A 15,376-nucleotide genomic window follows, 5' to 3' on the forward strand; every position below is an offset into this window, starting at 1 on the left:
TGCGAGGACGCCACAATGCCACATCCGCCCTTGTGTTGTCTCCGTCTTAAAAAATATCATGTAAGACGTGGCAAAAACTGTTTCAGTGTTTCGTGCGGGTAAGAACCGAGAAGACCAAAGTAATAAGAAACCGAATTTCCACCACGAACAGGAGGAGAATATTTTAACCGTGTCGTTGAGTTTTTTCGACAACGCCGATGAGAATCAAAAGTTATCCGAGTGTGGAAAACGTAAAAATATCCGATATTTAAAAGCGTTACAACTCCTTTCTTATCGATGACACCAAACAAATAAAAACGCGCTAAGACACGGAAAACATTATCTTCTATAATGTTATAATGTGTACACTTTTGGTGTCTCTACTGGGAATACACGCCGAGTGGTTCTATCCCTCGCAAAACAGTTTTTGTTATGTTGTATTGTAATTAGAAGACGCAGTCGACACGCTCGGGCGGTGGTGTCCTCTTAGTTACCTACGTAAAGCGTTCGAACTGCTCGAAGAACTCGAGCACACTAAATTAGTGGCGTGCTTAGGGTTTTTCCGGCTATAGGCACTTTCCATTTCGCCTCCCCCCCTCCATCCTTCCTAGAATTATTTATAAAACATATTTATTGTATTATAATATCGTACTGTGTTGTGTATGGGTATAATATAGTTGTAGGTACACGTAGATAGATGTTTAATTTTGAGCGAACGAAAAAATTAGTTGAGTTTGATTTCATCAAATGAAAAATACTTTTTATAATTTTGTAAAAAAAATCGTCGAAATTTGCCGCTCTAGGCCCGTTCCCGTAGCCCGTAGGGCCTGGGCCTAAATACGCCTCTTGACACTAATGATCGGTCACCTCGGACACGGTCACACATGCCTCACGGAGGATATGGGATATTGCCTAAATCCGACCCCTTAAAAACGGTCGCTTTCAACAGCCTTGTTGCACTTGTTAAATTAAAGCATGTCTTAATGTTAATATATTTTATATTTTTTTAATATTAAAATTAAATATTACATGATTTGACTTTGAGTTCAATGAGAATGCAGTATCAACATCAATTTATTTTGTTGGTCAAATATGGATAGTTAATTGTGAAATTATTTCCCAGCGGCGAGTAAATAATTATTAAGATATTTTTATGCTATAGTGACCAAATTATAAATTACTGTCATAAGAACATGACAGTATTTTTTCTTTTATCGACAAGGTTCAGAACCAAATATTGCCCAGTTTTAATCCAGGATCGAATATAGCAAAAATGTTTCTCTTATTTACATTATATAACATCAATATCAAATTAACAATTATAAATAATATATATAGTGATTCATATGTATATATATATATACATATATGATTGGTTATGTGACTCAAAATATAAGTCTTCTTCAATCATGTACTAGTTCTAAGCTCAATGTAAAGTATACAGTATACTAGAGTATGTATCTTGAGAGGAGGTTTTTGGAGAAACAGTTGTAATGACAACGTAAAACTGTATTTATCTCAGCATACTACACATGTGTAAGTGTAAATAGATACCGCAGTTACTAAGTGGTTTTATTTTAATCAAAGGTACACAATTGTAAATCAGGTTGAATACATTTTTTATTAAAACTTGAAAAAAAAAATTATATGTACGGTTTTAACATACATGGAGTAATTAAGATGTAGCGTTTATGATACTTCATTCTCATTTAAAAGTAAGTTAGGTATACCAGCTGATATTGGGAATACTCTTTCTGTTTCTGGACATATAAGTTCACCATTTATAATTTCTACCTAAATAAAATAAAGAAAATCATAAATTATTAATCATAATAGGTATAGCAAAATATTATATATATTATATTTTCATAGTAAATCAACAGGTTAATTTAAAATATATGATCGGATCTAAATATCAACAATGGTTATAAGATGGTTAGATGATCTGATACAACATTTAATCAGTAATAAAGTAAATAAATCATTTTTAAAAGTAAATCTACACTAAAAATTTATAGTAAATATAAGTTATGAGAAATTTAACTTGTTTCCAAATTTAAATGCAAATTAATAAAGTAACAAGTGTTAACAAATATAGTGGAGGGGTGTGTTTAAAAGGAAATTGATTATATAAATGATTAGACAAATGTAAGGTACAAATGACAAGTTATTATAGTTAACTATTAAGACAATATATGAAACACATTCATACTATAAAGACTCCAACATTAAAAAAAATAAAGAATGATTGTATTTAATACATCAGTCAAGACTTACTTCCATGAGTACATGATGTACCTTTTTGAGATATTCTTCATCATCTTCATAGTCATCAATTAACTCATCAGACAGATCATTGCTATGGCCGATCTAGAATGAAAAACAAACAAACACCTTGTGAAACCCATTAATACCATGATAGATTGATGTCAATTGCTCGCTTAACAGCAATGAAACAATCATACAATGTCCGTACTTGCACAGCGGCGTTAATAAAAACTTTCCAATCAAGTTTTGGTATGATCTTCTTCACAAACTCCTTATTGAATTCAGATTCGGATATCTTGACGTCTTTCGCCTGTCAAAAAACAATGTGTAGAACACACAATATTGCAATAGGGAGACAACGGTAGTAAATCAATGAGGATAACAGGGAATTAGAACAACAATGAAATCACTCACGACAATGCGAAGCGGATATCCTACTTTGACTCCTTTCAGACTCTTGGACGATAGCAAATTGTGCGTCAACAGTTTCATGGCTGGTGATCACGCGATGTGAACAATGGCGTATCGCAAAAATTAATTATTGATCGACAGCTGGACAGACCACGTGAAACCGCAGAGCATGGCTGGAATATGTGAATTGTGAATATGACTGAAAAAAGTAAAATAAACAACAAAACACAATCAGGGCCCAAAAACGGCGGCCACGGGCATTAGGTACGAAGCCGGTTGGTGTGCTCGGTCGCGGTAGTCGTGCGGTACCATAAATTATTTCTTATCTAATATCACAGAATATTAATATTCACAAATTTTTAATAACAATACACGTCTAGGTGATGCATATAAAACGTGTCTATACTCATGACAAAATATTTTGTCATGTTTATTGTCTAAACTCATTATTTCCGAAAATTTTAATTTTTAATGATTTGATAAATACACTATTTTTTTCTATTTTCTGAGTATTTTGCTTTTTTCTATGATATCTACCATACATTTTTTTTCCTATGCCGAACCTGACTATTTTAATGTTAAAGAGATAAAATTTCCTAGTACGTTAAGGTTACATCTTTTAAAAAGAAGTAAACATTTTTTTTTTCAATGTTGTTTTGAAATAACATTTATGTAAAAACAATTATATTTTCAAACAATTTAAAACTTCTCAAAATAATAAGTGTACTGTGTAGACCTTGGATGGATCACTCTGCACATAAATTGAATGCAATCAATATCGTAGACCTTACACCCAACCAAGTTTATAGGTGTATGCATAATGTATATTGTGACATTGTGTTAAATATTATCATTCATCATAGACCGATATACAGTATACAATAATATACAATATTATTATTGTTCTGTGATATTATTATTTACACTAATAAACAGAATATTGTATCACCTAGTGCGCATGTCCGCTGAACTTTTTTTTTTTCGTGCGGAACTACATCCGCTAGCTAAGCTACAAGATTTTCAAGGAAGAATTTGGAGTGTATCGATACGTATCGACTATCGAGGCAATTTTGAGCGTTCAAGAAGTTACACGTGCAGTATACAAGCGATACGTACCGACCCGTATCGGACTCGGACTTCGATACGAGGTGGTACGTATCGATACGTATCGAATTTTTCTTCTTGAAAATTTTGCTAGCTTACTTATACATGGTTCCTCCGTCTCTTTTACTATGGTGTATTTTTCCTCAGTCTATTCCGTGAAAATATGATGTCTTAGGGGGTGGTAACTATATTATGGTTACAACTAGGTCGCCAATATAGTTTACAAGCTGTAGTCAATTTTTGGTATAGTGGGCTTCAACTTTACGCGATATCAAAAAAGTGATGTCCAATCACAATACGTCAATTTGATCGACGACGCGACGTCGTAGCTGTGAATCCCGGCTACTAGATAGTCCATTTTAAATCGTTTGCACGGACCACGGTCTTAGAATAATAATTGTATATGATCCAAGCCCCATTGTTTCTAGAGGTACATGACGTGTAGTGCCTGGGGGGCTAGAGCAATCTGTGTTAAGAATTAAATATTAGAAATTAAAATTAGGTAAGAACAAACCAGTCGCATAACTCAGATGGCACGTGTAAAAAATATACTAGTCGTGCTAGGTTACTCAAAACTATAATATACCTATTGGCGATAAAACTCTTGTCAATTTTTGGGGCCGCGGGAAATGGGCTGTGACGGGGATTCGAAGACAAATAACATAATATTTTGCATTTAAACGGAGGCTTACAGCCCGTTACAGCTTTACTGCTTATCGCTTTCTATCGCAAATTATAATTTCAAAAATAAATTATTATTATTTTAGTACGTTGTCAATAGACTCAACCAGAATGCGCTAGTAACGACACCTGTATAAAAACAACGTCCGTGGTAGATAGTGTGTAGTGTGTACCACAGAACATATTTTGGTGATGATACCCATGATATAATAATGTAATGAACACACAACAGCTACAGCATATTTTAAAATAAAAGTTTTTTTTACAGATAATAAGTTCTTTTGATTTTACAATATCAGGTGTTAATCTTATAAATCGTATTTTATTTAGTACCAAGTAAACTGTAGGTCGCTTATAAGGAAAAATAGGCCTGTAAGTGTTCAATTTTGCACGCTCTCATGCATGCAATTATATTATATTTGTATAATAATCACTACATTGTAACATTGTACTCTTACCTGATCCCCTACTATACATACCTTTTTCAAAATTAACATTTTTTATAGATGAACCCCGTGTTATTTGATTTAACCATTTATTCCTCAGATTTACATCTTTAGGAAACCTATGTAAGTGTACATTTTTGGGTTTAACTAAATTTTTTTGCTTGCTGCCGCTCATACAGCCTTCAAATACACAAACTGGCATTATAAATTATAATTTAGTAAATATTTAATAGCAGAAGTACTTATTAAAATTTATTAAATCAAAAATTGAATATTTTTAATGTGATAATTTAATCATGATTAAATTCCAAAACAAAAAATACCGCCAAAAAAGTTTGATATTATGATAATATTTAAACCAATGAAAATTGGCGAAAGACCAGCGCCATATTTGCGCAACAGAAAACATAAATACGTCCGCTGATATCATACCTAGTTTATTATATCATGATGATACCGTAGTACTATAGATTGTTGTGTAGTAAATAAGGAACTTACCGTTTACTTTTAAATTTAAATATTCTGTCTACAGACATAATTTGTTAATTATTTCGAGCTCTTGCTGAACGAACTTGCTTCCATATGTCGGGCTACGATTCCCGGAGTGATGGACCCGGTTTTGTCGGAATTAGATTCTGTCAAGAATGGTAATAAATATCATACTAGTTAATTTTATAAAGTTGCTTAGTTTTGTTTAATTTTTGATCGGACTTATTCGGACCACAGTGTTGAAGTACTAATTTTTTAATTTTAAAGTCGAAACAGCAAGTTGCGATCGATAATTTAAATTGTTAAGGAGTGCAAACGACAAATATATATAAAAATACTGACTAATTTTTGTGTTGTTTGTTTTCCAGTAACAACATGCTGTATCCCAAAGAAGACAAAGAACATAAAGTTCTGTTGTACGCTGTGAGTAAAATATAAATATTATTTTTGGTTAATGTATTTTTTTTTCAAATAATTACCACATGCCAAAATTGTTTGGTCGTGTAAAAAGTAGACTAGATTTCTACATTAATTTTGTGAGTTACTTAAGTTATTGATGATTCATGTGTACATTTAAGTATTAAGTATATAAGGTGTTCAATGTTTCAGTGTCGAAATTGTGATCACAGACAAATGGCAGACAGCAATTGCATTTATGTAAACAAAATTATGCACGAAATCAAGTAATTTAAAATGTCTATCCAAACTGACTTTGTAACTTAATTGACAGATTTATTTTTTTTTTGGCATTTAGTGAACTTACACATATTGTTTCCGATGTAACGTCTGATCCAACTTTACCCAGGTCTGAAGATCATCCCTGTCCAAAATGTAAACATCGTGAATCAGTATTTTTCCAAGCTCAAACTAGACGTGCAGAGGTAAACGTTATAGGTACTATACTTTGTTCAGAATAAGAACATATTGGACGGTAAACAAAATGTGGTTCTAGTTAGCTTCAAGTTAGTTCTAGTTTGCGCATCCTCCCCATTCCACAGACCATTTCTGTTGACACTGCTCGTCATGCTGTATGCGTTTTTAATCTGAACAGAGTATAGGTATTTTATTTTAATTAAATCTTAATTTGGATATTTTTTTTTTTTCCAGGAGGAAATGAGATTGTATTATGTATGTACCAATCCTCATTGCATACATCGCTGGACTGAGTCTTCTATTTAATTATTATACAATGTATGGTTTTATTTATTCATTTAAAGACAATATTTATAATTGAAATTATAAAAAATAAAATATAGGTATTTTTTAATCATACACTTTATTATGAACAATGGAAAATAAACTATTAATTAACAATATCACATTCAATTTATTTCTTTCATTAAACATTTTTGAGCAGCGTTACAAATTTTCTCATCTAATTTAACTGAAAAAAAAAAAATTAAAACAATAGAATATTCTACAGTTTATTTTAAACGCTTACAAATTTTATGTTGTCCTTTAATCGGAAAATGATTTGACATCATGATTGGATCTTCACATATAAACATAAACGGACTTTCATTTTCTCCTTGAGGAAATTTTGAAATGTATTCTTCTTGGGACAAACAATCAACTACATTCACACAGCCTAACAAACATCCAGTAGGATATCGTTTTGGAAATTCAACATCTAAACACAAGGCAGAGATAATAAAAAAATATATGGTATTTTATGTGATTAAGCATAGTTTACATTTTAAAAATAAAAAGAACAAATTCTCATGTTTTTTTTTTTTAATAGATACTTATTCAGGATCTTCATAAATTGTTTTTATTGAAATTAAAAAAAACCAATTGTTATATAAAAAAACTAGTAAATTAGTTGTAATTCATGAAGTTATTCATCATAAACTTGAAAATTCTCACTGTATTTTTGATATTTTTTTAATTGCTAAAGTTATGAGGAGCCCCTATAACTCCCAAATGTGCTCTTACCTCCTTTTAAATGTTTATAAAACGTCTCAATTCGTTCTATATCCTCTTGACTAGGTTTTTTAGCTGTTGATGCAATCCAAAGTCTTCCACGATATGGTGTAAACCATGTACGGCCTTCATGACTAAAATTAAAGAAAATAAAAAATGTTTACTAGTTAGTAGTGTAAAGAAACTAGAAAGTGCCATTTAAGTTAACTCATTAATTATAATATAATATATTGTATGCAGGAATATTAAAATAACTTATAAAACATATTTAAATTTTTTATATAGCGAGTAAGTTTATTTTTAGTGAAGGTTATTATAGCCAATTAATGATTGTGGAACTAAAATTCTATAGATACTTAAAAATAAAAATTTTGCAAAATATGTTTGTTTAAATAAAAAATTATACACATAGTACAAACATTATTAAGGGATTTTTAGCAATTAAAGTTGTCATTTCTAATTATTTTAAAAGAAATATGTTATAAATTCTCATCACAAGAAGATATTTTAACTACCTTTTAATGTTAAGTAACAAGAGAGATGCATATGGCTGATGCATGCTTAAACAAAAACCTGGATCGGCAATTGACATTTGCTCACCATCTTGTACCCTGCTGAATCCTGGATTATTTTGTTCAAGAGTTTTGTTAGGATCAGTGGTGTGTTTTTTAATTTTTTGTATAGCCTTATCATCGAACTGAAAGAATCAAATGCTTTTAAATTATACACCAAATGTATTCAATTAATATACAAAAGCGAATCAAGATTTTCAAGAAGAAAAATTCGATACGTATCGATACGAAATAGTTATGTACCACCTCGTATCGGAGTTCGAGTCTGATACGGGTCAGTACGTATAGCTTGTATATTGCACGTGTAACATCTTGAACGCTCAAAATTGACCCGATACGTACCGATACACTCCAAATTCTTTCTTGAAAATCTTGTATAAGTATAACTATTTAATACCTTTATATCAATTTTTATCAAAGGATTGTTAAGATGTTCATTGATCATAGTTGGAAGCATCTCTTCACCATCAGACACTACATCATTATCATCTTCAATATCGGATTCATTGTCTTCATAGACTTGTCTACCTGTTAGTATACAAAATAACTGTTATTTTTATCCCTATCTTATTAACAATCCATTCATTATAAATTATAATATACCGGCAAAATCAATAGTGATTTTTTTTGTTTTTCTTGACCCGTGTTTTTTTTCTTGACGTTCTTCTTCCTTCTTTTGTAACTGTTCTCTTTGCTTCGATGATAACCAACCACTATTAACTGAATAATAGTCCATTTGATCATCTATTACATTAGTACGCTTAGCACTGTATAACAATATAAATAATAAATATTTGTTTTTACTAAAACCTAGTTATTATACTGTTTATAACTTTTGAAAACAATAAGTAATATATTTTAAAAACTAATTAATAACACTGATGTTTCTAACCTAGTACGATCAAATTCTAGTAGTTTATTACGATGTTCAAGAGCTTTATTATCTGCGGCCGCCGTAATAGTTTGTTCAATTAATTGGTTATACAATTGTTTGGATTTATTATTATTGCAGTTCAACAAAAGTTTCTCATCGTTCGAACATACCTATCACATATTTATAAATGATTTTATTTCAAAACAAATGTTGACATTTTTTTAATAATCTCATACCAATTTACCACATATAACACATGGACCAGATCCTTCTTGTTTGCATACAACTCTACCGCATTCTAAACAGTTATTTACTAAACCATGCCTAGATGCTTGACAATTACACTTATGACGACCTTAACGACAAATTCAAAATTTAATAAATATTTAACTATATGAAGATACATTTTTACCTTTTAAAAACACCTCTTGTCGATTAAGACCTTCATCTGTATAAATGTTGACATATTTTTTATTTTTTGGTTTAGATTCTTTTTTCTGTAAATATAACCAATGTATTCCAACACATGAAAATGCGTAACACATAAAATAACAATAATTCTTAAAAGCACAAGCAAATAACCCAGTTGTAACAATAATAATATAAACAAACATATCTTAAATAACATTAGGAAAGGAAACAAAAATAAAAAATGTACCTAACACATGGTTCTACATTGACAATCCACATCATCCTTAATCCTTACTAGGGAACAATTAGCGGCATAGTGGCTAATGAATAGAATATACTGGTACAGAGAAAAGATACATAATTGAGAAGAAAAATAAAGAACCTTCAAATTAGTTAAGAAAACAAGAGACAGATAATCCAATATAACCCAAATTGGCTTAAACTCTACTGTCAGCAAGCAAGGAAAATTTTAAAAATAAAAGAATAAACCATGGATTAAGTGATTTACTTAAGAATGAAATCGCATGAAACTTAGGTTTTAAGATTATTTCATGATTAATCAATTAAATCACTGTATTGAAAAAGATAGTATCTATTTCACTTAGTTTAAGTACTCAATACTATTAAACCTATTAATGACATTTTCTAAAAGCAACAAATTATAAATATTTTTATTTCTACCAAAATACAAAGTACTTAATAATAATATATTAAATAATTTTCAATAAATGTACCTTTTGATTGCTAGTTGTGTTTGGTTTTTGTGAATCTTCTTTTACAGAAGATTTTGAATTTTGCTTAGGAGGGCGTGTATTCTGAACACTAGATGTTGGTTTTTGGTTTACTAAATGAAGCATTCAAGTAGAATTTAATGGACAAATAATAAACAGCAAAATATAAAAATAAACTTACAAGTTCTATGTTTTTTTTTTAAATCTATTAAAAATTGTTTATGAACTTGAGATTTAATATCTAATAACGAATGACAGTATTCATCAAGGTCTTGTTCTGACTGCATGGAAATTATGTATCTGAAAGCAAATAATATATATATAACTGTATAGTCTGACAAAATTTAGTTTCTAAAAGAACACAAAAATTAGAATACATACTCAGCCATGTCACTTTGTACTTCAAACTGTAGTAAAGCAGTAAGTTTATCACAAATCCACTGAGTAAACTCTTGTTTGGACATCATTATTGAAGACTAACAAATTAAAGCACAATAGTAAAGTAAATAATTTTAGTAAATAAATACAAATTACAGTTAAAAATTATAAGTTTAAAGTTTTAACCGTAGACTTATTAGTTATAATATTATGTACTGAGTTTCCCCCAACCCCTACCATAATTTGTTGCCATGTGCCAACATTGATAAAAAGAGATAGTCAAGTCAATACTCAATACCCGTCATATTACTCAAATTATATAATGGAAACCGACTACCTAAGGTGTATGCTATCTTTTTCTAAAAAAGTTGTTATCTTTGCGGTCGAATTATATTTTCTCTCTCCCATGCTATCGTTATCTACACCCCTATGGTTGCCCATCGGTTTAAAATCGAAAACCAAGGTGGATATCCACCTTGCTTTCACCCTTGGTTGCACCATGGATATCTTGCGAATTTTCGGACCATTGAAGTTCACCTTACAAATTTACAAGTTTACTTTACAACCATGGTAATACATCAAATAGGTATGTCAGCGATATACCGGTTTTGGAACAATTCGCGCCGTGTTCTGTGACGTAGAATTTTGCCGTTTCTCATTGGTCTTCTACCGATGATTACTCCACCGCCACTCGATCGCCCAACCATTTGGCGAAATGGCACGTCACTGACATGCGTACCATAAGTTACTGACATACCTTTTTATTTATTCACTTATTTATTTATCATGTTTACAAATTGTCACGACTCTACTTTTATAAAAGAGGGCAAGTGGATGTCACTCTGCCAGTGGAGTATTTTGTGTGATTTATCGGGGGACGACCAACATTTAATACACCAAACAAACAAAATTTTTAGAATTATTTACTGATGCAAAAAAAAAATATTGAACTTACTATTTTTCAAATTACCTATGTTAGAAATTGCCAAGTAATTTTATATTTGAAACAGTACTTATAATAAGGTATACTTAAACATTTTTTTTTAATACCGATGGACTTGAGTCTTGATTACTTGATTACTAGAGCATAAACATTCGTTAAGTATTTACAAAATGTCATTGTTGTTATTCGTTATCTGTATAGGTTTAAATTAGGTTGAGGTTTACTTATTTATTAATTTATTATAAAACTGTGAATACCTATAATAGGTACTTAAAAAAAAAAATTTTATTTAAAAATCATTTATTGTTTTGGATTTTGAATATAAGTTCACAATTATTCATTGCTATTATATTTTCGCTGTTGGTATTTTTATAATCTTAGTAACTCTCGGTGGAATTCAAATAATTTCTGGTATAATAATTACTATTCACTTCTCTGCTACACTGCTGCAATAATAATATTACTTACCTAGTATATTTGATAATATTATTGTGATTTAAGTAATTTATTTTACTATTAGGCATTAGTACTACAGCAGATTAAATTAATTTTTGTCAAAAATATTGCGTTTGCAAATGCCATTATTATGCGTATATTTGAGCTATATTGTATACACAGTAAAATAATTGTACTACTCAAATAATCGCAAATAATATTTTTAAATTACAAAAAAATCACTAAAATCGTTATTCTTGGTTTTGATGTGTAATTTCGTCAAAATTTGTCGGTAAAAAATTAAAAAACTATTTATAACTTTTTTAGATTTTTTTGTTACACTAAATTTTCAATCTTAAGCTATAAAAATATAATGTCTTCCATTTTTTTAATAATGATAAGATATTTGTATGAGAATTTGTTAATTACGGGTTAATACTTATCCAATGTCTAACTTCAAAAACTCGTAAAAAATTAATTTGACTTTCTGGTTAGGTACCTTTTTTAAGGTAGAAAAAATTAGAGGAATCTTGTATAAATATGTCCAAAATACCAAATCTTTTTTTAAAAAATAATTTTTTTTTTTTGTATACCTATCTAATTCAAAATAAATTACAAATTTTTGTCATTTTTACGAATTTTGTCAAAATTTTAAATTCAAGAGCTCATAAAAAATTGTTATGGATTTACGCTCAACTTTTTTTTAATTTCCACTTACAACTTAAGATGAACGTTGTATTACATTTCCAAGTTTTTTGATAGAGCGAAAAATTATACATCAACAATAAGTAAATTAAAAAAAAACTTATAAGACTCGATCTTTTCTTATGCCTATAAATAGCTAAAAAATAATGGTAATATTTCGAAAATGTCACATAGTGCATAGGATTTGCTTACATAAAAATTCAATGACAATTTCATCTATATACGATTATGTTTTTAAGAGTTACTCTAAAAAACAAAATAGATTTTTTCAAAAACTACGTCTGCTTAAAAATCTCAGTTTTTCCTGTCGATTTTGAAAGTTATTGCAAATTTTTTACTTTTGACCTCCCATAATACCAACTAGGTTTATTTTAATACCAAAAAAGATAATATTATAGAAAATCAAAGCATTTTAACTGCCTCAAAAATAAAAATATAAAAAACACACACCAGTTTAAATTCAAAACATACGCTCAGAATCTAAAATATGAAGAGAAATACACTTTAATACACTGGCTGTCACTGCCTTGAAGAACATTCTATAAGAGCTTTACTTACTCCACGTCACCACTATAGCCACCAGTCACATCAAAATGTTAAAACGAGTACTTATACAGTACCGGATTAAGACCAAGCACAATAAATTAAAAAACTTTACTCAATTTTTTCTCTGTTTTAACATTTTATGTTTATTTTTTAAAATGGAAAATTAAATTCGCCATAATATATTATATAACTTCGGAAATAGGTATAGGGGCTTTAAATTAAATGTAAACATTTTAAATGTAATTTGTCACCTTTTTTTAATTATTTACTTCTCATGTACTTTTATTTTGTTTCATTTACGCATATTTAACGATATTTTGAAATGAAACTTCTTTACGCTAGGTAGTGGGGAAAAAAAAGCGAACTAGCGGCTGTACGAACCCGAACGCGTTCATGTCCGTGTGCGCAGCCGCGGATTGTCATAGCTGTATTTTGTAAACGGCTATAGGTTTTGGGCGGCCACATGTATAACATAACGAAAATTACCCCCCCTTTTTTTTTATTTAATTATATCTCGGTCCGGTTTCTACTTGGGTACCCCGTTTTACCACCAAAAATTTTGTCTTTAGACCCTCTACATAGCCCCATATAGTCGGGGTACTTTTGACACCCCCCCCCCCTCAAAAAAATATATTCTTTTCTAAGACTTCTTTCTTTTTCACTCATTCACGTGTACCGTTCAAAAGAAGTTTCACTTCCCACGCGTGTACTGGTAACACACACTTTTTTTTAAAATACACATAATAATTATTGTCTTTTATAATATGACGTAGGTACCTAAATATTCAGTTATTATGGAGGAATACGATTCCTCACGTTTTTTTTAAACACGATTCCACACAATTTATTGTTCATAGGAATTGGGTGCAACGTTGTCAAATTCATTACAAGCTAACAATTATAGCCGTCATTACAAAATATAAATATGATGTAAAATAATTATAAAAAAATAATAATCTAAAAAATAGTTATCTCATAGTGAGCCGTCATTACAAAAAATAATGTAAAAAAATCTAATACAATTTTTTCCCTTGATACATAAAGCCAATGGATGCAAGATATTTTATAATATTTGTATGTATTTTATAATTATTGTAATGTTGTATAACGTTATGTATGCGTTTTAAATCGGATGATCCCATTTTATTGGGCACGTTTCTAGCAATTGAGTTCATTTTTGTCATAATTACGGCTTGTATATTTAGTACACTAGTACTGATATTACTACATGCGTTGGTGGACGAGTACTGTGAAATTGTCCGTTGTACATTCTATGAAAACTTTCTGCCCCATTTGTGATTTGAACAAAACAATTTTTGTCAATATCCCTAAATAAAATGTATTATGAAAAAAAAAATGTAAGGTACCTTGGAGTAATCGAAGGTTCACTTGCCCATAATTCAGGTGTGAATATAGACAACCAGGTTCTATGTACGATTTAAGTATGTAATCAGAAAATATATTTGCCTTCACTTTCATTTGGACACGTATACTTATGAGTTCTAAAAATCCTTCTTCAACCTTTTCCAATGGGAGAAACGGTAATCCAAAAAATTATTTTAACCAAATGCCTATAATTCATCTCCATCATCCATCAAATATGAAGTTCTTAAAATATTGTGTTTTTATATCCAAATAACAAATGTATGTGATATTATACATAGTGTGTTTTACTTAAAATATATAAAAATTATATTCTCAACTTGGCAACGTCGCATTCGAATACAAATTACAATACGGAGTTGGGTAGAAAAAAAGGTAATATCAAACAACTTGCGGAATCGTGTTCTAACCAATTATTATATACTAAACATAGCCACATAGGTAACTGCAAGTCTAAAGTCTTCAAAACAATGTCTTATAATGCAGGTCTGTTATTTTGGCCAGAAATAATAATGGTTTAAACCATAGCCCATCATAGATCAAAGATAAATATAGCCACGGATATACTTATAGGTACATCAAATAACTTAATATTTAAATATAAAATATAGATACCGTGAAATAAACACGCTGTGCATTGACCAGACGAGTATACTTTTTAAATTTCTTTTTTTATTCGTTACTTATTGAGAACGTAATGATCATTGCCATTACATTGTCAATGCCCATTAAAAAAATAACTACATAATATAGGTACCTATTCAAGTTACTAGCCAATAAACAAATTGCATATTATTTTTAATATTAAAAAAAAGGCTATAAGCACAGTTAACTGCTCTGCTACAGCATGCTGTACAGTTGGCGCGTCGAGTGTAGTAATGAACTATAACAATTTAAGTTACAACAATAACTGTTTAATTATTTACCTAACTGAATAAGTTAATAAGTTAAAAATAAAAATAATGAACTAGTTGACATAAAAAGTTAAAAAAATTAAGTTTTTAAGTTTTTGACCAGTTAATGTCTATCTTTGGGGATCTATCAAACAGTAGATATTATAAGGAATTATGACTGGGCGACCTTAAAAAAAAAATTAG

General features: G+C 29.9%; 3 protein-coding genes across 3 annotated transcripts; 1 reads left to right on the top strand and 2 right to left on the bottom strand.

The window, feature by feature from the left end:
- Positions 1 to 1,537: 1,537 nt before the first annotated feature.
- Positions 1,538 to 3,002, bottom strand: LOC111030797 (multifunctional methyltransferase subunit TRM112-like protein). Its single transcript, XM_022310482.1, has 4 exons — positions 2,662 to 3,002; positions 2,456 to 2,557; positions 2,257 to 2,349; positions 1,538 to 1,773 (listed from the first exon to the last, which is right to left on the bottom strand). Exons 1-4 carry the CDS (start codon positions 2,737 to 2,739, stop codon positions 1,669 to 1,671), a joined length of 378 nt encoding a protein of 125 aa, XP_022166174.1. The 5' UTR covers positions 2,740 to 3,002; the 3' UTR covers positions 1,538 to 1,668.
- A 2,322-nt stretch (positions 3,003 to 5,324) lies between these two features.
- On the top strand, positions 5,325 to 6,838 carry LOC111030796 (DNA-directed RNA polymerase II subunit RPB9). The gene is made up of 5 exons (XM_022310481.1): positions 5,325 to 5,536; positions 5,747 to 5,801; positions 5,988 to 6,061; positions 6,133 to 6,259; positions 6,486 to 6,838. Exons 1-5 carry the CDS (start codon positions 5,472 to 5,474, stop codon positions 6,555 to 6,557), a joined length of 393 nt encoding a protein of 130 aa, XP_022166173.1. The 5' UTR covers positions 5,325 to 5,471; the 3' UTR covers positions 6,558 to 6,838.
- LOC111030795 (activating signal cointegrator 1) lies at positions 6,649 to 10,643 on the bottom strand. Its single transcript, XM_022310480.1, has 12 exons — positions 10,271 to 10,643; positions 10,071 to 10,189; positions 9,893 to 10,002; positions 9,160 to 9,244; positions 8,984 to 9,102; positions 8,766 to 8,917; positions 8,477 to 8,640; positions 8,271 to 8,401; positions 7,817 to 7,998; positions 7,314 to 7,435; positions 6,820 to 7,008; positions 6,649 to 6,762 (listed from the first exon to the last, which is right to left on the bottom strand). Exons 1-12 carry the CDS (start codon positions 10,354 to 10,356, stop codon positions 6,701 to 6,703), a joined length of 1,521 nt encoding a protein of 506 aa, XP_022166172.1. The 5' UTR covers positions 10,357 to 10,643; the 3' UTR covers positions 6,649 to 6,700.
- Positions 10,644 to 15,376: the final 4,733 nt, after the last annotated feature.

Source organism: Myzus persicae, unplaced genomic scaffold (assembly GCF_001856785.1).
Source record: "Myzus persicae strain clone G006 unplaced genomic scaffold, MPER_G0061.0, whole genome shotgun sequence".
In the NCBI taxonomy this organism is placed as follows: domain Eukaryota; kingdom Metazoa; phylum Arthropoda; class Insecta; order Hemiptera; family Aphididae; genus Myzus; species Myzus persicae.